Genomic DNA, 23,959 nt, shown 5'->3' on the forward strand with positions numbered 1-23,959 from the left:
GAACCAGGGCCATATAACATTAAACAATAAACACAGCCATTCCTCTTGTCAATAATACCCCCCAAAATAGAAACCCAATGTACCTCTTCGATCCTCCATACACCCTTTCTTTCGCCCCCCTCCAACTTTCCGTCTTCCCACCGTCATTCCCCTCTACCCTACTTCCCTTCCCCCTCTACCACGCCTCTCTCCCAATACACTCCCTCCCTTCCTTCTCACCCTCCCTCCAATCCTCTCTCCCACCCTCTCTACCCCTCTTTCTTCTTTCCCTCTATTCCTCCCTTCGGTGTATTTCTACTATCTATTAATATATTCAGCTTGTCCTATTTTTACACTGGAATTGTAATTCCAGTGTTATTATCCACTTTTAATGTCAATACTTTTAAATTATATTTTAATGTTAGTATTTTTTAACATAGTGTAAAAACTAATGTGTATTGCTGGTCTTTGTGACCGTAATAAAGATTTTACTTACTTACTTACTTCCCAATCTGATGTCCTTTAGATCTGCTAGATGACAGCCCCCATGTTGGCTTGGTTAGACCCAGAAAAATTGGAGGGCATCTAGTTGCAGGGGGATTAGTTTATTCTGTTAAGTACCGTGTGTTTATGACCCCCGCTTGCAAAAATGTTGAGATCAGGCAAATTAGTGTTCTCATTCTATTGTGTTCAGTAATGAGATGTAAAGCTGGCTTAATATTTGAATGTACGCAAACAATAATGAGAACAAAGAATTGAGGAAGAACTACAGTAAGATTAATAGCCAAAAATGTTCACCCGGGGCTGTTGGTGTGAAGGCAAATCAGGCAAAATGCGCTAAGCCTGTTTTGTGGAGGCAGTGCTTCATCCTGACAGCAAGAGCCCGGAAGGAGCTAATTGTTGTCAGAGAACATTATCCTTAAAATATTTTCAGAGCTGTGCCTGATCAGGTTTCTCTTCCTGACTGAGAAAGGCCATGAAACATTACCATTATTCGTTTTAATCAGCAGTTGAGCCAATTTCCAAGTGTGGTATTTTTACCCCGGCAGCTCAGATTATTTTATTAATAAGTATATATTGTGGTAAAAGGAAAGAAGAAGGAGGGGGAAAAACCCACTTTATCATGCTTAGTTTTGTTCTATTAAGATCTGAGATAGTAGGGTCTAATAGGGAAGCTTAATTGAGCTGTTCTTTTTTCTGAGTTATAAAATCATGAGACAGACTTATTGGTTTTTTGGTTCTTTTATTTTAAAACTAAAATTTATATGTAGGCTAATCCAGTAAAATAATATGTTTTAATAGCTAATTTCTTTAAGAATGCTGAAACTCATTGTCAGATTTGTTCCCTAAGCTTCTTTTATTCAGCGCACTCTGACAAATATCACTGCAAAAGAATTGCATTCCATACGTGTATTTATAAATTTCTGTGAGTGATAAAATTAAACAAAAAGAAGAAGAAAAAGGAGAAGAAATGCTATATGTAATCTTTTGATGAATGGTAGCTCAGGCTTCCCTAAAGGGATTTTGTGATTTTTGTGGTCCTGATTGCCTTTTTCTTATGGAGAATTTTACTTTTCTTTTTTTAAAACACTCTGTGTGTGTGTGTGTGTGTGTGTGTGTGTGTGTGTGCGTGTGCGTGTGCGCGGGCCTGCAGAGAAAGGTATCGGTGCTGAAATAGGTACAACAATGAACACATTCGGAGTACTCATATCCGCCACCACATAGCAGTGGTGGGTTTCAAAATTTTTTGAAACCTACTCTGTGGGTGTGGCCTCCTTTGTGGGAGTGGCTTGCCAGCCATGTGACCTGGTGGGAGTGGCTTGCTAGCCATGTGTTTTCTTTCTTTCTTTCTTTCTTTCTTTCTTTCTTTCTTTCTTTCTTTCTTTCTTTCTTTCTCTCTCTCTCTCTCTCTCTTTTCTTCCTTTTGTCTCTGTTCCTTTTTTCTTTCATCTCCCTCTCATTCTTTTTCTTTCTTTTTTCTTTATTTATGTATTTATTTCTTCCTTTCTTTCTCTTTTTCTCTCTCTCTGTGTCAGTCTGTCTGTCTCTCTCTGTGTGTGGGGGCAGTGGTTTTTGGAACCTCTTCTGTAGGTATGGCCTGCTTTCCGGGTCCACTGGTGGAACCTCTTCTAACCGGTTCTGTAGATTTGATGAACCGGTTCTACCGAATAGGTGAGAACTGGTAGGAACCCACCTCTGCCGCATAGATACATTTTTGCCTTGCGACCTGGTCCACACACCCACAAAACAAGCACATCAGGGCCCAGTGAAGATGCTGCCACATGGCTAAGTAAATAAATGAATGGTTTGGCTCACAAAGCACATTTGAGAAGGTATTTTGAGTGTTTAAAGCAAACGAAGTCTTTTAGGCTTCCAAGACTTATATCCCAATGACCTTGTGAACAATTGACAGCAAAGACTGTATAGAATTTAGAACTTGGCCAGTGTGCAGTTTCCACCTTCTTCAGTGGAAAATTGTCATCACCTCTTGATGCATGAAAGTCCTGGCTGTTCCCCCAGGCATTAGGGCTGGAAGGTTGAGTAAGCTGTGCTGGTTGATCGGCTTTATTGCTTTGTTCTGTTGTAAGTTAGGAATGATTTTTTTTGACAGTCATGACATTCGTTATTTTTATTTTTAGCTTTATTTTATTATTTGGCTTTGACTCAATATATGCTGCCCAGATTCATTGCTAGCAGATGCGGCGATATAAATAGTTTAAAAAACAAAGCGAAAATGAAATATTTTTTCTTTTTCTGAGTTTAGTACATATTTTCTTATTTTTCATTAGGGGCACTGTTAAAATTTACACTGAAGAGGATAGACAGGTGATGATCATCTCTTGTTTTCCTTAACCTTGTACTCTATAGTAAAAGTCTGTGAAACAGATGCACAATGGGCTGCAGTGAATTTCGTTTCATTGGTTGAAGGCTGATGTTTTCCTGTGTCCATAACAAATTTAAAGGCATTAATAAATACGGGACCAAGAAATTCCAGTTAGCCTATGCTTAAGATCAGGAATGATTTAAACTGTTTAAAGTTAGCTTAGCAAGAAGAAGCTAAGATCAGTGTAGAGATGTTATTAATTTCTTTATTTCTTTTTTCTCAATAGATTTTAGACTGTGTTTGTTAAAAATCTATACCGTGTACAGGTTCTGGGAAGTCGGGGGGGGGGGGGAAGGAGGAGGGTGGTTGGGGGGGAGGGTGGAGGGAGGGAGGGATATATATTAGGCTAGACACGATGTGTTAGATCTCAATGCAACGTGACTTCACATGTATACTGTTTTTCTCTAATTTTTCTTTAAAAATAGGATAAGCCAAATACATTAACATATAGTGGAAATACACCGAGGGGAGGAGGAGTAGGAAAGAAGAAAGATGGGTAGAGAGGGATGGGAGAGAGGGGGGGGGAGACGAAAAGGAAGGGGGGGAGCGGATCTGGAGAGAGGAGTGGTAGAGGGCAAGGGGAAGTAGGGTAGAGGGGGATGATGGAGGGAAGATAGAAAGTTGGAGGGTGGTGGAAGAAAGGTGTATGGAGAATGGAAGAGGTATATTGGGCTTTTATTTTCTGGGGCATTGTCGACAAGAGGAATTGATGCAATTATTGCTTAATACTGTATGGTGTATACATGTGAGTGTATGAAAATGAAAAAAAAAATATACTAAAGGAAAAAACAAACAAATTTAAAGGCATTGAAATTAACCCTCTCCAAATAATTCTTTGAATACAGACATGTTATAAACAATAAAAACAATTATAAAGAAATGCTGTGAAGAAAAAAAAATGTATAAAGATTCTTCTGAAATGTTATTTAACTAATTGATTCATCTGAAGCATATTGTTCGGACTAGAGGATGTTCTGTGCATCAACATTCATGTTACGATTTGGCAAAGCCGAAGATTGCAATCTTAAATTAACTGCTATTCACAAACTGTTGGTCTGTTTTTTTTTGTTTTTTTGTTAACTAAATTATATGAAAATGCCAAAATCGATTAGAAATGTAAAAATCAGACAATCTGCTACGAGGGCATAAAGTATGATTGCTTCTGTTTGTATTTAGAGCATGCAACAATAGGGCTGCAATAGGCTTCAGCTGTGAACTCTAAAAAAATACTTCAGTGCATGCAAGCATAGCTTTTGTCCGCAATGCTTTAAGGAGCATGGCTGCCTGAAGAAATTCCAAATGCCAATTTGCCCTCCCATGCTCTCTGAAGCTGCCCAGCCTTGCTCAATTACAACATTTAGTTTGACTGAGAATTAAACTGGTACCTATGAACCGTGGCCATCTACTTAAATAGATTAAATAGAAAGTTTCAATAACTTTATTTTTTCTTTAAAGTGTGAAAATATATTCACCATGATATTCTTTTTTGTCACTTTCGCAGAGATCTGCGCTTAATTGATAAGGCAGCATTTCACGCTCGTCAAGACTCAATGGAACTTTCGCTCTTCCAGAACCTGATATTAAGACAAATGGAAGCTGTCAAGGATACTCTTTTTAAAAAGTAAGTTCAAAATACCTTTTTTAATGATTCATGTCCCCTGGAATGAAAGATTGAGCACAGCTAATTTTGTGACTGAATACTCTCAAGTTCTTACTGAGCAGTTTTCTGCCAAAGCTGAAAGACTAATATTAAGTCAGACCTGTTTTGTTTTTTTTTGATATTACTTGTTACATTTTTTGTCTTGAGGTTTTAAATTATATTTTTATTTCGCTATTTTGATATCTGTAAACCACCCAGAGTCTATGAGGGGGAATAGCAGATGAATCACATACATAAAAATAAATAAAATTATTTGATAATAATGACTCCTGATATCCCCCCCTTGAATTTTAAGAATGTTATATTGGAGAGATTTTAATTCCATGTTAAAAGTTAACCTCCTTTAAAAAGATTCTGTAATTTTGGATTGCGGTGATCAAGAGAGATATTTTTTTCTTAGTGAAGGGGATTCTTAATATTGTGCATTTTTCGGCATCCAAAGTTCTAAGAATGGAGGGGCGCTGCATAGTAGATATGAGCCAATGGTGGGATTCAAATAATTTAACAACCGGTTCTCTGCTCTAATGACCAGCTGGGTAGGCGAGGCTCTGTGGTCATGTGACCATGTGGGTGTGGGCAACTCAATGTCACTCAGGTCGATGGGCGCTTCGCCTTAGCTGTTACAATGTAAGAAGGGTTAACGGGAGAGGCAGTTTCTGTAAGCAGGGCAATAAAGATTAGGCTAGAAACAACACCAGAATGTTTCCTTCCTGCCTTCCTTACAGGATTAGACCTGTAAAGTGGAAAAAAACAAAATGAGATTTCTTCCAACAACCGGTTCTCTGAACTGCTTGGAAAGTTAACAACCGGTTCCCCCGAATAGGTGCGGACTGACTGAATCCTACCACTGATATGAGCTATGCATAGTATTGGGGAGAAAGAGTAACAGAACATCTGATTATGCCAGAGATGCTCTTATGCCTTAGTTTCAAGTATGAAGCTGTGTTGGAAGCCCTTGTTAAATTTGGGGGAGAGGGGGATTAGCAAAGCCTGTTAACAAAACTGAATGTTGTGACCATAATGGGTGTTGAGATAAGTGATGAACAAGCAATCACTGAATGAGATCTAGTCTCACAAGCAATCCCACGCAGAAGATGGGGAGAGCAAAAGTTCTTGACGTAGACTAGGAAGAGGGCAACTCACACAATTTTTACCGTGGAGCATTAATCATTCTTCTCTCTGTCAACCACCTTGATCCCAACAACCAGAAGGAAGGAGAAAGCAGGAAAAAGAAGAGGAAACGTGTCTCCCTGCGACAGCCATTTGGAACTACATTATTGCAAATTGGTGGCGCACTCCTGAGTGTGGTTCTTTCTTTTCAGCTGAAAATATTCAGCAGGGTTTGGGCTGTAGGGAAAATACAGACATATAAGTGCGCTGCATGCTAACCCTTTCAACCCATTTCAAGAGCCGAATGGTGATTTGGATTTGTCCTGGTGATTGTAAGCATGAATGAGAAACATGGATGCAAGTGGGTAGTTGTGGTTTATGGATTCTGAGGCTTTCTGTGGCTGCACTTTTGATGTTACAAGCCAGTTGTGGAGTGAAGGAGAAGAAACCCAGCTCACCTGCGACTTTGAAGGATAGCTGTGTTGTTGACTTTTGGAGGAAGAAATGGAGTACTTAATTTCCCTCTTCTGTCACACTAACATCTTTTGAGGGGAAATTCTGGAGGCTGCAACAGTTCAAGCACCTTTGGTTGGCACTGTGGTCTTCATTTTAAACTTCCCAGATTGTGGCTGCCAAGTATCTGGATTCCAGCAATAACCTATGCAATCCTTCAGAGATTGTTGAAGCTAATTCCCAGCAGACCTTGATTGCTGGCATCATTGGTAGTAAGCAGTGGTGGGTTTCAAAAATTGTTCGAACCTACTCTGTGGGTGTGGCCTCCTTCGTGGGAGTGGCTTGCCGCCCATGTGACCGGATACGAAGATGCTGATGACACTTGTCAGAACCACCTTAAATTACCTCACACACAGCACTGGCATGCATAAGAATTATATGTAAACTTGTTTTTTAAAAGGCATCTTTGGTTTGCGTTAAAACAACTTCAACACACGCAATGTTCTGATTGCGCCACAAACGTAGTAGTCATCCTTACCTTTCACAGAGGCACTGAGTTTTATAAATAGGAGCATGATAGTGTAGAATAATCATATCCAAGGACCAGTGGCGGGTTTCAAAAAATTTTGGAGCCTCTTCTGTAGGTATGGCCTGCTTTCCGGATCCACTGGTGGAACCTCTTCTAACCGGTTCGGTAGATTTGACGAACCGGTTCTACCGAATAGGTGCGAACTGGTAGGAACCCACCTCTGGTAGTAAGGGATGCCAATACTTCAGATCAGGGACTTGTGGAGAGTCACACTTTGCCTTCCTTCTCCTTAGTATGATGCAAACCTCTGAGAGCTTCAATCATGTTTGTATAGGCAACCTTCACTTACCGAGTGCCCCATTTAATGTAGTGTCCCATGCAGTGGTGAGAATCCAAATCTTTTCCTGCCGGTTCTATGAGAGGGTGCTTTGCACGGGCGCTCAGTACTCAAAGACCACCCTCGGTGTCAGCGCTGGTGAGCTGAGCTGTTTTTTAGCTCAGCTGAGGCATGGCAATCCATTCTGCCATGCAAATCAGCTGAGTTAAAAAACAAGGGAATATAGGACTGAGAACGATGGGGGCGGGAAGGTGGGGCCAACCAGAGGTGGTATTTGCCAATTCTCCGAACTACTCAAAATTTCTACTACCGGTTTGCCCGAACTGGTCTGAACCAGCTGAATGCCACTTCTGGTCCCATGATCATGTGATCATCATTTGTGTGCTTGGCACATGGCTTGTGACAAACAGGTTTAATACAGAAGGCGGAATAAAATGGTAAGTCGTGACCACATGATGTTTTGCTTAATGAGCAAAGGGGAAGTGAGGTTGTAAGCTCATCACAGTCATGTGAAGTTTTGTTTAGAGAGCTTGGCACTTAGTGACGGAGTTAGTGCTCCTAATTATGGTTGTTTAGGAAGGAGTAAGATGTAACCATTTTAACTCCCCGTTTCTCTAGAAGTACTCTGTAACTTCCCAGTAATGTTCATGGAGTAAGAACTCAAAACAGGAAAGAGATCTCGTAATGGCAGTATAGTTATGAGTTTGTCCTTTTGTACGGGCATTGTAATATAATGACTGCCAACCAGAGGTGGGTTCCTACCAGTTCGCACCTATTCGGTAGAACCGGTTCATCAAATCTACCGAACCGGTTAGAAGAGGTTCCACCAGTGGACCCGGAAAGCAGGCCACACCTACAGAAGAGGTTCCAAACTTTTTTGAAACCCACCACTGGTCCTTGGATATGATTATTCTACACTATCATGCTCATATTTATAAAACTCAGTGCCTCTGTGAAAGGTAAGGGTGACTACTGCGTTTGTGGTGCAATCAGAACATTGCGTGTATTGAAGTTGTTTTAACGCAAACCAAAGATGCCTTTTAAAAAACAAGTTTACATCCTATTCTTATGCATGCCAGTGCTGTGCGTGAGGTAATTTAAGGTGGTTCTGACAAGCGTCATCGGCATCTTCATATCCGGTCACATGGGCGGCAAGCCACTCCCATCCAGTCACATGGGCGGCAAGCCACTCCCACAAAGGAGGCCACACCCACAGAGTAGGTTCGAACAATTTTTGAAACCCACCACTGCTGCCAACCCTATTTTTGTTGAATAAACATTACTGCAAAAGAATAGCAATAGCAGTAGACTTATATACCGCTTCATAGGCCTTTCAGGCCTCTCTAAGCGGTTTACAGAGAGTCAGCATATTGCCCCCAACAACAATCTGGGTCCTCATTTTACCCACCTCGGAAGGATGGAAGGCTGAGTCAACCCTGAGCCGGTGAGATTTGAACCGCTGACCTGCTGATCTAGCAGTAGCCTGCAGTGCTGCTTTTAACCACTGCGCCACCTTGGCTCTTGTAAAAGAAATGCTGAAGAAGCACAGGAGGTGGATTGAAATGTCTAGGAAGCTTTGCTTTTACATGCTATTAAACTATATAACATTTTGGTGAAAGTTACCTTTCTGCAAATTGCAAAAAAATATCCTCCCTCCTCTTTTTAGGTGGTTCCCTGAAGTGCAAAATATCTATTACCAAGGCAATAAACGAAAGCAGGTGCCTACCAATGCCAGCAGTGCCCAATTAGAAGCTTTCTTCAACTGTGCCGCAGCCTTAATGACCCAGCAACTGCAAAGCCTAGCTTTACGTTCAATGGAGGACTTCACAGATTTAATTGTGCAGCCTAAGGTAAGAAGGGTTTTCTGACAAGCTTACTGAGCTTTCCACATTGTTCCAAGTGACCCTTGTAAAAAATAATGCATTTTTTTAAAAAAAAGCAAGCTTCTGTTTAGAAAAAAAAAGAATGAATATCTTCGATATATATTCTACTGAGATTGGACTTGGGAAGTTGATCTTTCAGGAAAAAAAAGGCTTAATGGTGTAGCCCAGTGTTTCCCAAAGTGTGGTACGCGTACCCCCAGGGGTACGGGAAGAGTTTGGTGGGGGTACGCGTTGCACCGGAGTTTGGTGGGGATCACGTGGGAATATCCACTGCACCGTGCTTAGCTGCGCCCACAGAACAAGGAAAGAAATAGGCGCGTATCGCAGTTTTTACATGGGAACTGGGGCCATCGTACATCGTATCGCAACCCATTATGGCGGGAACTTCTGCGCATACTTCGCGCAGCTCGGGTTCGGCCATTTTTGAACTGCGGGAACATTAACAGTTGACGTTGGGCCGCGGAGCTGTTTAAACGCCGGAGAATTGCAGTGTTATCTAACAGTTAGACAGTCTTGTGAGGCGTGACACGGCGTGAATATACTGCACTTCATTACAGAGACAACTTACTTCTTTAATAGTTAGTTCCGGGCGCCAGGCTTTAATTTTGCGTATGTACCAAAAAAATAAAAAATAAATATATTTTGATTTTTATTAAAGCATATGTTTTTTATGAGGGGTACTCAGCGTTACGAAAATTATAGAAGGGGTACACATATGTCAAAAGTTTGGGAAACACTGGTGTAGCCTGAGTAGGATTCATGTTTTAAATCAATCAATCAATCAATCAATAATCAAATCAATCAATCAATGTCTGATACTTTAAGAGCCTGATACGCGTATACTAATGCATTGTGCAGACATTTCCCCTCCTGTGTCAAATTTTTGGACTACGTGGCTAGTCAGCATTGTATGGTCATAGCTAAAACAACTGACTCTCATCTCTCACATTCTTATATTCTGTTTTGTTCTGAGTTGTGTCATTTGTAAGTATTCTCCTGTACAAACCACGTAATGGATTTAATTCTCTCTGGGCAGAAATCAATCTATGCCTTTGAACACCCTGGATTTATAATGCGACTGATTCTTGAGAATGAAACTATTGCATTTGAACCTGAGTTTAGTGACTATGAAGCCATATTTATGAATATTTTTGCAATCATGATAAAAGCTGTTAACATGTTTCCAAGAGTGGAGACCAAGCTTTATTCAAAGTGGGTAAGGAATATTCTAATTATATTATTTGTGGGGGTGGGGGTGATTGAAGAATATGTATGTTCTGAAGAACTGCCGGTTCCCCAAAGCCCTTCTTCTGAATTCTGCGTATCTTGATTCATGACCACAGTTGGGACTGGGATTTCTGTTCTAAGCCAGAGGTTCCCAAACATGGCAACTTTAAGACTTGTGGACTTCAACTCCCAGAATTCTGGCTGGAGAATTCTGGGAGTTGAAGTCCACAAGTCTTAAAGTTGCCAAGTTTGGGAATCACTGTTCTAAGCTGTTGAGGCTGTAAGTTGAATTGGACCTGATTTTATGACAATTTTTAGGGTGATTGTTAAGCGAATCACGTGGTGGTTAAGGGAATCCCAACTTTCCCAATGTTTTTTTTTTCCTGGAAGTAGGAAAAGAAGGTCGCAAATGACAACAGGAGACGGCAACCATCATAACTGCGAGCCAGTTGCCAATTGTCTAATTCCGGGGTAGTCAACCTTTTTATACCTACCGCCCACTTTTGTATCTCTGTTAGTAGTAAAATTTTCTAACCACCCATCGGTTCCACAGTAATGGTGATTTTATGAAAACCTAATGAACATTTTTAAATAATGCTATGAATTTTTTTTTAAAAGTCAATTAAATTTAAAAAAAGAAAAGTGCTTCAGAATCGGACAAAACTCCTACCGCCCACCATGAAAGCTGGAACGCCCACTAGTGGGCGGTAGGGACCAGGTTGACTACCACTGGTCTAATTTGTGATCATGTGACTGTGGGGTGGTGATATGACAATTGTAACTTCGAGTACAGGTCATAAGTCACCTTTTCCAAGGCTCACAGAATTTGGTAGTTAAAAGAATGGTGATAAGTTAGGGACTATCTATATGTGGATATATCAGCGTTTAGTTGGCCAGCTGGGGAATTCTGGGAGTTGAAGTCCACACATCTTAAAGTTGCCAAGATCAAAAACACTGGCATATACTGGATCCCCCCATGTTGCACATCTGTTTATGTATGTTTCACATGTATCTCTTTTATTTCTTCCAAGCAGCTAAGAAAAATAATTAAAAACAAATTAAAAGAGTTAACTTTTAAAATTAAGACCTAATAATAAATCAAGCATACATTTGATTATGTATGAATATTTACACAATAACATTAGCATGCTTCACTTAAGGGTTGAATTAAAATACTTCCTGTGGTTCTTATGGCAAGATAGATAGGATGGTAAAGGGAGGAGGGAAGGAAGGAGAGAAGGAGAGAAGAAAGGAGGGAAGGAAGGAAGGAAGGAAGGAAGGAGAGAAGGAGAGAAGAAAGGAGGGAAGGAAGGAGGGAATGTAGGAGAGAAGGAAGGGGGGAAGGAAGGAGGAAAGGAAGGGGGAAAGGAAGGAGAGGAGGAGAGAAGAAAGGAGGGAAGGAAGCAGGGAAGAAAGCAGGGAAGGAGGTGGGAAGGAGAGAAGGAGAGAAGAAAGGGGGAGGGAAGGAGGGAGGGAAGGAAGGAGAGTAGGAGAGAAGAAAGGAGGGAAGGAAGGAGGGAAGGAAGGAAGAAGAAGTAGGAATGTTGTAAGATAAGATGGAGTTATGGGATGGTAAGAAAGCAATTTCAAGTATATTGTCAATTGTAGGGGAAAAATTGTTATAAATACATATTATTAATAACAGTTATGAGATCATATAATTGTGAATGTATATATGAAATTAATAAAAAAAATTTTTTTAAAAAAGATAGGATGGTAAACCATGCAGGAATGGCCTTTCCCATCTTGTTCCAAGATTGCCAATGACAGGGAAATAATATGTACCAAAAATGAAATTCGACTGATTAAAAAAAAAAAGGTTGCTAACAGTGGGGAACATTGCTGTGAATAGAATAGATATAAGGTACTGTGAAGGGAGCATCAACACTTCTCAGATAGATTGGCTAATGACTCTGGCCCTTTTCATTCATGCCATCAGAGATGGGTTCATACTGGTTTGGACTGGTTTGGGTGAGTAGGCAGCAACTCGGCCTGCCATGCCCCGAACTGGTTGTATTGTCAGCACCGCCATCTTGATTTTTGGTTCTGCACATGCGCAGAACATTGCAAAAATGTAATTTCCCCCCTTTTCTAACGTGTGCATGTGCAGACCTTTTTAGCTGCCAATGCGCACGCATGTGAAGCGAGTCCGCATGCACAAACAGTTTTGTGCCCCGAACTGGTAGTAACGCCAGAAGCAAGCCACCACTGTATGCCGTACTTAATTGCAGATCAAGGACTTGGCTGGCTAAATTCTCTGCTAGCATATTGGAGTTTCCGCTTGAATCCTGTAGCCCAAGTTTCCCCAATCTTTTGCCCTGTAAAAGTGATGAATAAGATACTCATCATTCTTCATCAGCTGGGACAGGTAGGCAGAGATGACCAGAGTCGTAATCCAGCACATCTAAAGAAGGCCAAGTTGGGGGAAAACTGAAACAGTTGCGCAGCTGCATGATGTTCAGCGTAGGATTGCATGTCTAATCTAACATCATTAAGTATTTGCTGATTAATTTTATTAGTGGTATAAAAGGAATTCTATTATTTTGAAAGCCTGAAAGCAAATCCAAATCGCTGAATTTGAAGCCCATCATCCCCGATGAAATTCTGGATGCACATAAGCAGAAAATTAAGGATCAGATTGCCAAGGAGAGTGTGGCGCCAATCGAACATCTCAAATTGTACGATAAATACCACGATTTGATAATCAAACAAGCAGAGCGGGATATTGATCAGTTCCTCTCAGAGGACCACACATTTGAAGAAACAACAGCCGAAGTGGCCAGGTATCAAAGCATTCGTGATGACATTCAGTACAACTCCAGAAAGGTAGTGTATTCAATGAATGGCAAGTACCTCTTTATTTCATGTCACTTGATACTATATGTAGTACAACAGGTATAGTAATTTCATGATCTGTGGTACCCATTAGCGTTTAAAGCTGATACCACTAACAATTCATGGAACTATAATTAGACATAATGCTTAGCTAAGACTTTTTTTTCCCATCAGGACTGGTTAAAAAAATCACATTGATCTCATTTGATCTTATAATAGGGTCATGCATTATTAAGCGAAGCATGAACAAACCACATTATGTTTTTGTCCTACGTATGAGCCCAGCCAGTGTATTCATCCCTGTATGTTTGCTAAAGTATGCTCTCTAACCAGTGTCCTTTATGCTGGATCTTATATGCAGTCACTAATCACTGGCATTTAAGTCAATAGTATGGAATACATGTTTCTCATCACCGAGAAGTTAACTTTGCTTGGGGTGTTATAAATGTTCTGTCTATGATGTGCTTATTGGCTTCAGTGCCAAGGGGTGAATATTGGGTATTGTGTTGTAACAGTTGGCAGGCTAATTACTCAAAAGGAATTGCTTATCCTCATTTTTTTTCAACTTTGGGTAGATAAGGGAGATGTTAACTCCACAATGACAAAGCCCTATATAGAACTATAGATAGCGAAAAACACTTCTTTCTTCTTTTGGAAAGAATCAATATGGTAAAGGTTCCCCTCACACATATGTGCTAGTCGTTCCCGACTCTAGGGGGTGGTGCTCACCTCCATTATATAGCCAAAGAGCCAGCGCTGTCCGAAGACGTCTCTCTGGTCATGTGGCTGGCATGACTAAACACCAAAGGTGCATGGAGCGCTGTTGCCTTCCCACCAAAGATGGTTCCTATTTTTCTATCTGCATTTTTACATGCTTTCGAACTGCTAGGTTGGCAGAAACTGGGAAAAGTAACGGGAGCTCACTCTGTTACGGGGCGCTAGGGATTCAGAATTGCCGAACTCCCGACCTTTCTGATCAACAAGCTCAGTGTTTTAGCCATGTCCCTTCAGTGTGGTAGAACTGTTTTTTTCCCCCACTAGACAGGGAAATCTACTAAGATAAGGGTATACCTGACTAAAGACCCAAGATATAAAACTAGTTTAATAAAATAAATGACAGCCTTACTGGAGAAAGCTAAAAGCTCATGTATTTCTAACAGCCAGTCAGAATTTCTTCCAACATTGTATTCATGAGATGGAACAGATTTCCCCACTTTATTTAATATAAAAAATATAATTGTACACAGGGCCACGAGGCACATCTTGTCTTTTTTAGAATTGTTTTTAGATTTTTTTTTTCAAAATCTCCACTTTATTAATTGTTAGAAATAACTCAAGGCAACAAACTTACCTAATACTCCTTCCTCTTCCTATCGTCCCCATAGCAACAATTGAGATTGGTGGGTTGAAAGAGACCCAAAGTCACCCAGGCTGCTTTCATGCCTAAGGTGAGAGAGATAGATGTCAAATGGGGAGCACACCCTTCCCACCCCTCACAACCACGACAGGACAGCACCTTGAAAGAGCAAGTCTTCCAGCCTTCTGCAAGGACAACTTGTGCTTCCCAAGGGCTCCCTCATTGTACAAAAATCCACTGTATCGTGTCACGTGGTTTCCTTGGCGTGGTTTCCCCATCATGTCGCCTTAGCTTAAAAAAGAGAGAGCAAAGAGCAGGGAGACCCCAGGGAGATATCATAACACGAAGCAAGGGAAGTATGAGCCAAGGTGGCGCAGTGGTTAGGGTGCAGTACTGCAGGCCACTTCAGCTGACTGTGATCTGCAATTCAGCGGTTCAAATCTCACCGGCTCAAGGTTGACTCAGCCTTCCATCCTTCCGAGGTGGGTGAAATGAGGACCCAGACTGTGGGGGCAATTTGCTGACTCAATTTGCTAAAAATCTGTAAACCGCTTAGAGAGGGCTGAAAGCCCTATGAAGCGGTATATAAGTCAAATAAATAAATAAATAAATGAATAAATAAATAATAAATAAATAAATAATAAATAATAATAAATAAATGAATAAATAATAATAAATGAATAAATAATAATAAATGAATAAATAATAAATGAATAAATGAATAAATGAATAAATAATAAATAATAAATAATAAATAATAAATAATAAATAATAAATAATAAATAATAAATAATAAATAATAAATAATAAATAATAAATAATAAATAATAAATAATAAATAATAAATAATAAATAAAAAATAATAAATAAAAAATAAAAAAAAATAATAATAATAATAATAAATAAATAAATAAATAAATAAATAAATAATAAATAAATAAATAAATAAATAAATAAATAAATAAATAAAGTCTTGCCTCAGGAATTTGTAGAGAAACTTCTCATTCCCCATTTGTTTCTCTCCCACTAATGGACGGAAACTGGCCAGAACCATTCTAGTATTTGGGTTAGATCAGTGGTGAAATTCAAATCGTTTTACTCCCAGTTCTATGGGTTTGGCTTGGTGGGCATGGCAGGGGAAGGATACTGTAAAATCTCCATTCCCTACCCCACTCTGGTGCCTGCCTGAGGTGGTATATATTCAAATTTTCTGCTACTGGTTCTTCAGAACCTGTCAGAACCTGCTGAATTTCACCCCTGGGATAGATGTTTCTGACAGGCTTTCAAGGCAATAGCAATAGCAATAGCAGTTAGACTTATGTACCGCTTCATAGGGCTTTCAGCCCTCTCTAAGCGGTTTACAGAGTCAGCGTATTTCCCCCAACAACAATCCGGGTCCTCATTTTACCCACCTTGGAAGGATGGAAGGCTGAGTCAACCCTGAGCCGGTGAGATTTGAACCGCCGAACTGCAGAACTGCAGTCAGCTGAAGTAGCCTGCAGTGCTGGGCTCTTAAGGCAACAGCGATCAGTCTAAAGATAGTGTAGTTTGCTCTGCCACCCATTTCGAGATTCGGCTGCCATCACTGCACCCTTTGAAGTGAATTCTATAGTATAATCGTGTAGGTGGTGAAGAGATGTTTCCCTTCATATTCCCTTCCTATCGGCTTTGCGTAATACAAGTTGGAGCCATGCCTTTGCTGTTTGGGGGGGGGGGGAGGGAAGGGCTCCCTTTTCTTTTTTAAGCTATCTCTCAGTCTGAAAGGAATCATTTTAGTTTGGTTTTCGGTGTGAAACTTTAGCATTTTTGTCAAATGTGTACTTTGAATAGCTTAGGAATATCCAAAGCTTGGGATTGAAAAGAGTTTGAGATGTTCCCTGCATTGTACTTTCCCCAATCCTAATTGTACCAATGAAGTAAGTGAACAGTGTTTGGTAGCTAATTTTATTTTTTAGCTTTGAAAGCAAATTGGGTGCAACTTTCTTATAGCTCATAACTGCTGAAATATTTATCATGGGTAAAACAAATATAAAAGTTCCCCTCAGAGTGTTCCATGCAGACTGAGATCAGGGCCTGGGCAGTCTCCTTAGCAGTAATGCACATTGAAGGGTAGATTAGCAAATAAGAACCATTTCTACTTTGCATGATCTGAGTTTTAATCTTTTTATTCAAAGTATTGGGCTATATTATCAGGTTCCACCACAAAACCGCGTTCGACTAAAGGGCGCTCGACGAAACCGCGTAGCTGACGTCATCACAGGGCGACAACAGCGCGGAGACAGAAGCACGCTGTAAACGCTAAACCTAAAATTAACCCCTAAACCTAAACCTAACCCCCCTAAACCTAATCCTAAACCTAACCCTAAACCTAACCCTTAACCTAACCCTAAACCTAACCCTTAACCTAACTCTAACTCTAAACCTAATCCTAACCCTTATCCTAACCCTAAACCTAACCCTAACCCTTAACCTAACCCTAAACCTAACCCTAAACCTAACCCTTACCTTAAGTTGAATCGGCTTGCTTTCAAAGCGCTATTTAAAGCGCCCTTCTTTCTCCGCGCTCGCTGTTGTTGCCCTGTTGATGATGTCAGCGACGCGGTTTAATCGGGCGCGCTTTAGTCGAGCGCGGTTTTGTCGTGCCACGATATTATCAAAGTCCTCCATCTCTTTCAGTTCATTATAACGGATTCAACTGAAAAACTGCTCACAGCTCTTATCTCTTTTGGTGATCTCACAAAAGTATCTCACAACTGCTGTGAATGGGAAGTCAGCCATCTATTTTTAATAACACACTGCTGCCGATGACCTGGCGTCGGGGACAAAACAGAACAGAAACTTGATATCCCTTGGGATTCTCGTGATATTTAGAGAGTTTATTTTCGTTTTTTTGCTGCCAATTCTTTTTCTCATCAATGCTTGTGTTGTAGTGTATTCGCCTAGGAATGTTTGAGTTACATTGTGATGAACTGATCAGATCACTGGCCAAACGAGCGGATTCAATTTGTACCAAAATAATTGGAAAAATGTTCAAAGATCATCAAGATCTAAATACAAGGTAAATGTCTTATTTGGAAGGATGCAAATAATTGTAGTTCTGATCCAGTTGTGGTAGCAGGCAGCATATTGTTCACAACAATTGGTGCCTGGAGATGGGGGTATGTATTCCAGTTTCTTGAATTATATCCTACCTGTTCTGAAATAGTTGTATTGTGGGCGCCTAATGATGTCCAGATATACATGTACATGGGAAATGGTTACATGCGTGCAAGAATGATACTAAATTATGTCTGGATTGGTGGAAATACCATCCCAAGGAAACATAAACTGAGATTTAAAATAGATACGCCAACAACAATAGAAAAAGAAAGGGAGAGAGGAGGAGAGAATGAAAGGAAGATGGGGGAAAGAAGAAAGAGGTAAGGAAAGGAGGATGGAAAGGAGAGAAAGAGGAGGAGAGAGCGTAGAAAGGGGAAGAGGAAGAGCAGGAGTAGGAGAAAGGTACGGGAAGAAGGAAGGGGAAGGAGAGGAGGAACGAGGAAAGTAGAGAAGGGAGGGAGGGAGAAAGGAAAGGGAAAGGAGGACGGAAGGGAGAGAAGAGGAAGGAGAGAGGGTAGGAAGGGAAAGAGGAAGAGCAGGAGCAAAGGAGAGGTAAGGGAAGAAGGAAGGGGAAGGAGAGGAGGAAGGAAGAAAGTAGAGAAGGGAGAGAGGGTGGAAAGAAAGAGGTAAGGAGAGGAGGATGGAAAGGAGAGAAAGAGGAGGAAAGAGGGTAGGAAGGGGAAGAGGAAGAGCAGGAGTAGGAGAAAGGTACAGGAAGAAGGAAGGGAAAGGAGAGGAGGAAGGAAGAAAGTAGAGAAGGGAGGGAGGGAGAAAAGAAAGGGAAAATAAGGTGGTGTTATAACAGGAGGAAGGGATGGTAAACAAAGCAACCCAAACTGTATATTATAACCTATTAAATGAAATAATAAATGTATAAGAATGATAAATGTTAAAACACCTGTAACCAAATGACATGCTGTATGTGATGATGGTGTTTTTTTTCTTTTTTGTGTTTTTTTTCTTCTTTTTTGTTTTTGTTTTTTCATTGTTGTGTGTATGTGTTGTCTATGTAATAAAAATAATTTTTTTAAACAAAAAGATTGCTTCTAGACATGTTCTATTTCTACCACTAGAATAATGGTATCTGAATCCTATTATGTATTATATCATTATATATAATATATAATATCATTCATTATATAGTTATAATTGCTAGAACCTGTTGTGTAGGCATGGAGGGAACCAGGGGTGTTTTTCACATAATTTAGCACTGGTTCGCCGCACACCAAAAAATTTCCCTGTGTGCCTTCTGCACATGGGCTTTGCTCACGCACACGACTTGCACGCATGCACACAGTTTAGAAAACGCAGCTAAATAGCACCAGGATGGGTGGGTGGACCCATCTGCAGGTCACCACTACTGGTTTGCCCGAACCGGTCCGAACCGGCTGAATACCACCACTGGTGGGAATGAACTCTCTTCTAGCCTTTGTGTAATTTCTGTTCTGTTTACATTTGCTTAGGTTAGCAATAGGCTAACATCTTATTATAAGTGTCCTCATTTTTCTTTTCATTAAAAGTTAAAGTTTAATAAATTTATATGCCGCCCAATCCCGAAGGACTCCGGGCGGCTTACATAAAAACAATTTAAAAGAATACTAAAAAATTTAAAATAGAGAGACAAGGCAAGTTAAAAAGACACAACATGCACTCCACCTTAGTGGGGCTAGACCTCATTCAAGAGGTCAACAGCCCCAGGCCTGCCGGAACAGCCAGGTCTTAGTAGACTTTCGGAAGGCCGAGAGAGTGGGGAGGGTCCGGATCTCTGTGGGTAGATCGTTCCATAGGGCCGGGGCAGCTACAGAGAAGGCCCTCCCCCGAGGAGCCGCCAGACGACATTGTCTAGTCGACGGCACCCAGAGAAGGCCCATCCTGTGAGATCTTATCGGACGCTGGGAGATATGTGGCAGCTCCACATCATTGAGGCAGCTCCATTCTCCTTTTTTCCAGCTTTCCATAAGGCTAAGGCCTTCACTTTTATGTCAGTAATGGATATGCCAGGAAGTGGGGAGTGTAGACTGGTTCTTTCAGTCTCTTTATTTGATTGCTTAGAAATTCAGGATGATGTACAATATTTTGCACTCCTTCCTATCATTTTCCTCCACAAGTACAATCCTGTAGTTCAGATTGGTCTGAACCAGAGTCACTGCCCCAAATCTCCCAATGAGTTTCTGTGGCAAAGGGAGGGCTTGAATTTGACTCGTCCCGCTTGTAGCCCCAACACATTAACCAATACTACCCTGGCAGTCTGCTTACCAATGGTAACGGGCCTTCTGTCATCGTTCCGAATAATGAACTCCGGTAAGTCAGGACTCTGATACTTTATTCAGGTTCAAGAGATCCTTTATTGAGTACATCATATTGGCGCTTAGAAAGGTGAAGCTAGCTTTAAATTATTCCCGTGCTTAGGGAGAGTTAAAAGAGGGGGACCTCCCCACCCTGCTGTCTCTCAGGTCATATGGACCCAGTGGTGGGTTCCTACCGGTTCGGACCGGTTCAGCCAAACCGGTAGTGGTTTGGCAGCCTGGGTCACTGGGACTGGCAGCAACCCAGGCCTGCCATGCCCCTGAACTGGTTCTCTGGGAAGCACTGTAGGCGCCAGCATCTTGTTTTTCACTTCTGCGCATGTGCAGAACAATTTTTATTGCACTGCGTGTGCAGCATGCATCAAACGCACGTGCAAATGCAAAGTGCGCACGCGCAGCGCGCCCACAAGCAAACCAGCAGTAGTGCCTGTCGGAACCCATCCCTTCATGGTCCAGATGTAGGTTCCCGCTCAACTTCAACAGGCATCCATTCACATGGCATCGGACCTGGGTACCTGAGAGACCGCCTCCTGCCGATTACCTCCCATAGACCGATTAGGTCTCCTCTGGATTCCATCTGCCAGCCAATGTCGGCTGGCGACTCCCCGGGGGAGAGCCTTCTCTGTTGCAGCTCCAGCCCTCTGGAATGACCTCCCCGTGGAGATCTGAACCCTTACTACTCTCCCGGCCTTCTGCAAAGCCACCAAGTCCTGGCTGCTCCAGCAGGCCGGGGGGCTTGTGAGACATCCAGCCCCACGGAAACTGTGAATGTTGCGTTTTTTTTTAAAGTGTTGTCTTTGTCTATTTATCCCCCTTCCCTTGTCTATTGTGAGCCGCCCGGAGTCCTTCGGGAGTGGGCGGCATACAAGACAAATAAACTAAACTAAACTAAACATGACCTTGGTTCTTATGACTGTTGGATGTTATGGTTAGCCAGCTGAGGCACCATATTCCTGAGTCCCCCCCACATGCTCTTCTCCTCCCCCTTGAATGATAACCAAGGAACAAAGCAGAAGTAAGCATGGCTTCAACTGAAGTCGTTTTCCAGGTTGACACCTCCAATCTCAAGGTGCTATAATCCTGCAGGTATTTAGATTTGTACTCTTCATGTTTGTTGCATATGCCTGTGAGATGTGAGTGCATGACAAGTTCGCTTTTCCCATTTCAGGCTCTGCGATGAGTTTGAGAGGATAGCAGAAAGAGCCCTTTCCACCCCATCAAATACACACGAGTTAATGGAATTTAAGGTATGTGTTCTTTGGTAAATGGGAATAGATTTACTCTTTTGAAAAAACAGAAAGCAAAGATTCTCTAAATTCTAAGCAAAATCTTATGAAGTATGCAGAAGCATTTCTGGAAACAAAACAACTCATTAAGAGCAAGTCTTGATCTTCACTGAAATATGCCTGGATGTTTTGCGTCTTATGTTAAAAATCTAATTTTACATAAAGTCAACAAAGCAAGGACCTTTCAAGTTATTTCAAGTGCAGTGGAAAAGGTTTCAAGCAAGGAGAAGCAGCCAAAATCTCCAGGGATATATGAAGTCATCTGTATAGCCATTGTAGCTAAAAAAAACTGATTTCATGATACCCTACCAAATATAATGTGGAGAATGATGAAAAAGGGCATCAAAAACTCTAAATTAAATATAAGATAAAGGTAAAGGTTCCCCTCCAGGGGTGGGTTCCTGCCAGTTCTAACCTCTTCTACAGAAGAGTTTCCACAAATCTACTGGTTCCAGCTCCCACCCCATGCCCATCTGCACATCATCAAGATGAAGAGCAAGAGGAGGAATTCTGGGAGGTGAAGTCCACAAGTCTTAAAGCTGTAAGTTTGAACACCCCTAGGGGTGTTTTTCCAAAGGGTTAGGGATGCAAGGGTCTTGTTACTTTACAGCTTTAAGACTTGTGTGCTTCAAATGCCAGAGTTTCTGAGCCAACATTTTGGTTGCTAAGCAAGAGCGTTGTTAAGTGAGTTTCACCACATTTTACAAGTTTACATTCCACATGACTGCCAAGCCACTCCCATGTGGTCACATGGCTGGCAAGCCACTCCCACCGAGTCACATGGCCAACAAGCCACTCCCACAAAGCAGGCGACACCTACAGAAGAGGTTCTAAATTTTTTTGAAACCCACCACTGTTCCCCTCGCACATATATGCTAGTCGTTTCTGACACTAGGGGGCGGTGCTCACCTCCATTTGAAAGCTGAAGAGCCAGTACTGTCTGAAGACATCTCCGTGGTCATGTGGCTGCCATGACTAAACGCCGAAAGCGCACGGAACACTGTTACCTTCCCACCAAGGTGGTCCCTATTTTTCTACTTTCATTTTTTACGTGCTTTCGAACTTCTAGGTTGGCAGAAACTGTTATGCAGCACTAGGAACTACTGAACTGCCAACCTTTCTGATCAACAAGCTCAGTGTCTTAGCCACTGAACCTCTGTGTCCCATTAGAAATTAGATACATCAAGCCACAAAGCAATGTAGCTCCCAACCCAGTCATCTAGGGAAAATGATCTTATATAAGAATGAGATATGGTGCCATCTATTTGATATTACCATCCCATTCATTATGGTCCTATGTTAAAAAAAAATGTTAAGCACAGCCTTTTGCCATCAAATGTTTATAGCCACCTGTCTTCTAAACAGTGATCTCCATATTAATATTCAATGAAACAAAACTATTTCATTGAACAAGACACACCACGGAGATAATCCAATATTTTATAAGTTGGTAATGAAGCTTTTTGAAGTATGTAATGATAGCTGTTTTGAAGATTAGTGTGAGATACTAGGCAATTTTGTAGCTAGCAAACTCCTTGGGGGCTATACATGGTTTTACAAATGTATTAAACAATTAATTTACTTGTTTATTTTTGTGCTAAAACCTAAATAATGTACCTTAAAAGCAATAAGGTGAAGCCCTGGTCCATAAAGATCATTTTCTGGTGATTTTGTGGAAACCTCCAAATAATTTTCCGACATCAGGATGGAAGGGGTTTGGCATGGTGTTTATTTTTTGGCTTCCCACTTTAGCTTGGGGCTACCCATTCAAATGTTATCCAGTTCCAGACCTGCTTGGATGTTCAGCTTAATGAAGATTGATAAAGTGCGGTCATTCACATGGAATAAATTGAGTAGCAAGGAGTCAGTTTATTGGATATTAAAATGGTACTGTACCAGTTAAGAACTATAGGCTTGTGACATAGTCCATTCAGTGAGTATTCTGGTAGGTTCATGAATGCTATCTCTAAATAAAATACCAATCTGATACATAGGACACTGAACTTGTACAATCTACAAGTTCAAACTACTACTGCAACGTGCTCTACATGGGGCAGCCCTTGAAGAGCATTCGGCGACTTCAGCTTGTCCAGAATGCAGCCGCGCGAGCGATCGTGGGTGCACCTCGGTTCACCCACGTAACACCTATCCTCCGCGAGCTGCACTGGCTGCCTATTGGTCTCCGGATACGCTTCAAGGCGCTAGTCGTCACTTATAAAGCCCTTCATGGTATTGGACCTGGGTACTTGAGAGACCGCCTTCTGCCAATTACCTCCACCAGACCGATTAGATCCCACAGACTAGGCCTCCTCCGAATTCCATCCGCTGGCCAGTGTCGACTGGCGACTACCCGGAGGAGAGCCTTCTCTGTGGCTGCTCCGACCCTCTGGAACGAACTCCCCGTGGAGATTCGCACCCTCACCACCCTCCAGGCCTTCCGCAAAGCCCTTAAAACCTGGCTGTTCCGACAGGCCTGGGGCTAAAGAACCGTGCCCCTATCTCGAATGGTATGATTGTTGCGCTTTTAAATTATGTATTGTTGTGTTGTTTGTCAAATTGTTTGTATTCCCCCCTTCCCTTGTTTTGAGTTGTGAGCCACCCTGAGTCCCCCTCGGGGGAAAAGGGCGGCATACAAATGAAATAAACAGTTAAACAGTTAAACAATCTGATTTTAATGAATTTTAGTATGCAAACCCTGCTCTGTGTTCACAAATGAGACCGGTTGTTTAATGTTTCTTCCCAAACAGGCATATATAGAGAAAGTCGAACAAGTTGACATGCTGGAAATGGAACAAAAATTAGTTGATGTCAAAAATTCCCTGGCTTTCCTGATAGAATGTGCAAACTTTTCACCAGTTGATATTCGCCTAAACAATAGTGTTTTTCAGTGGTACGGACGGATGGGGGAGGTTTTTGAAGAACATAGAAAGATCATTAAAGAAAAAACTGAACAGTTTCAAGAAGGACTTAAAGTTAGTGTTCTTTTTTTTTTTTTACTTTGAATAGTTTTTACT

General features: G+C 41.4%; 1 protein-coding gene across 1 annotated transcript in view; it reads left to right on the forward strand.

Annotated features, from left to right (window-relative positions):
• The window catches only part of DNAH7 (dynein axonemal heavy chain 7), a 188,318-nt gene that overhangs the window by 27,607 nt on the left and 136,752 nt on the right, over positions 1 to 23,959 (forward strand). The window contains exons 9-15 of the mRNA XM_087705071.1: positions 4,365 to 4,484; positions 8,619 to 8,802; positions 9,872 to 10,051; positions 12,613 to 12,888; positions 17,185 to 17,312; positions 20,828 to 20,906; positions 23,693 to 23,917. Coding sequence (XP_087561197.1) covers positions 4,365 to 4,484; positions 8,619 to 8,802; positions 9,872 to 10,051; positions 12,613 to 12,888; positions 17,185 to 17,312; positions 20,828 to 20,906; positions 23,693 to 23,917 — 1,192 coding nt within the window. The remainder of the gene's footprint in view (positions 1 to 4,364; positions 4,485 to 8,618; positions 8,803 to 9,871; positions 10,052 to 12,612; positions 12,889 to 17,184; positions 17,313 to 20,827; positions 20,907 to 23,692; positions 23,918 to 23,959) is intronic.

This window comes from Thamnophis sirtalis, unplaced genomic scaffold (assembly GCF_051295495.1).
Source record: "Thamnophis sirtalis isolate CommonGarterSnake01/CBP01778 unplaced genomic scaffold, rThaSir2_p1.2 scaffold_1, whole genome shotgun sequence".
Lineage (NCBI taxonomy): Eukaryota > Metazoa > Chordata > Lepidosauria > Squamata > Natricidae > Thamnophis > Thamnophis sirtalis.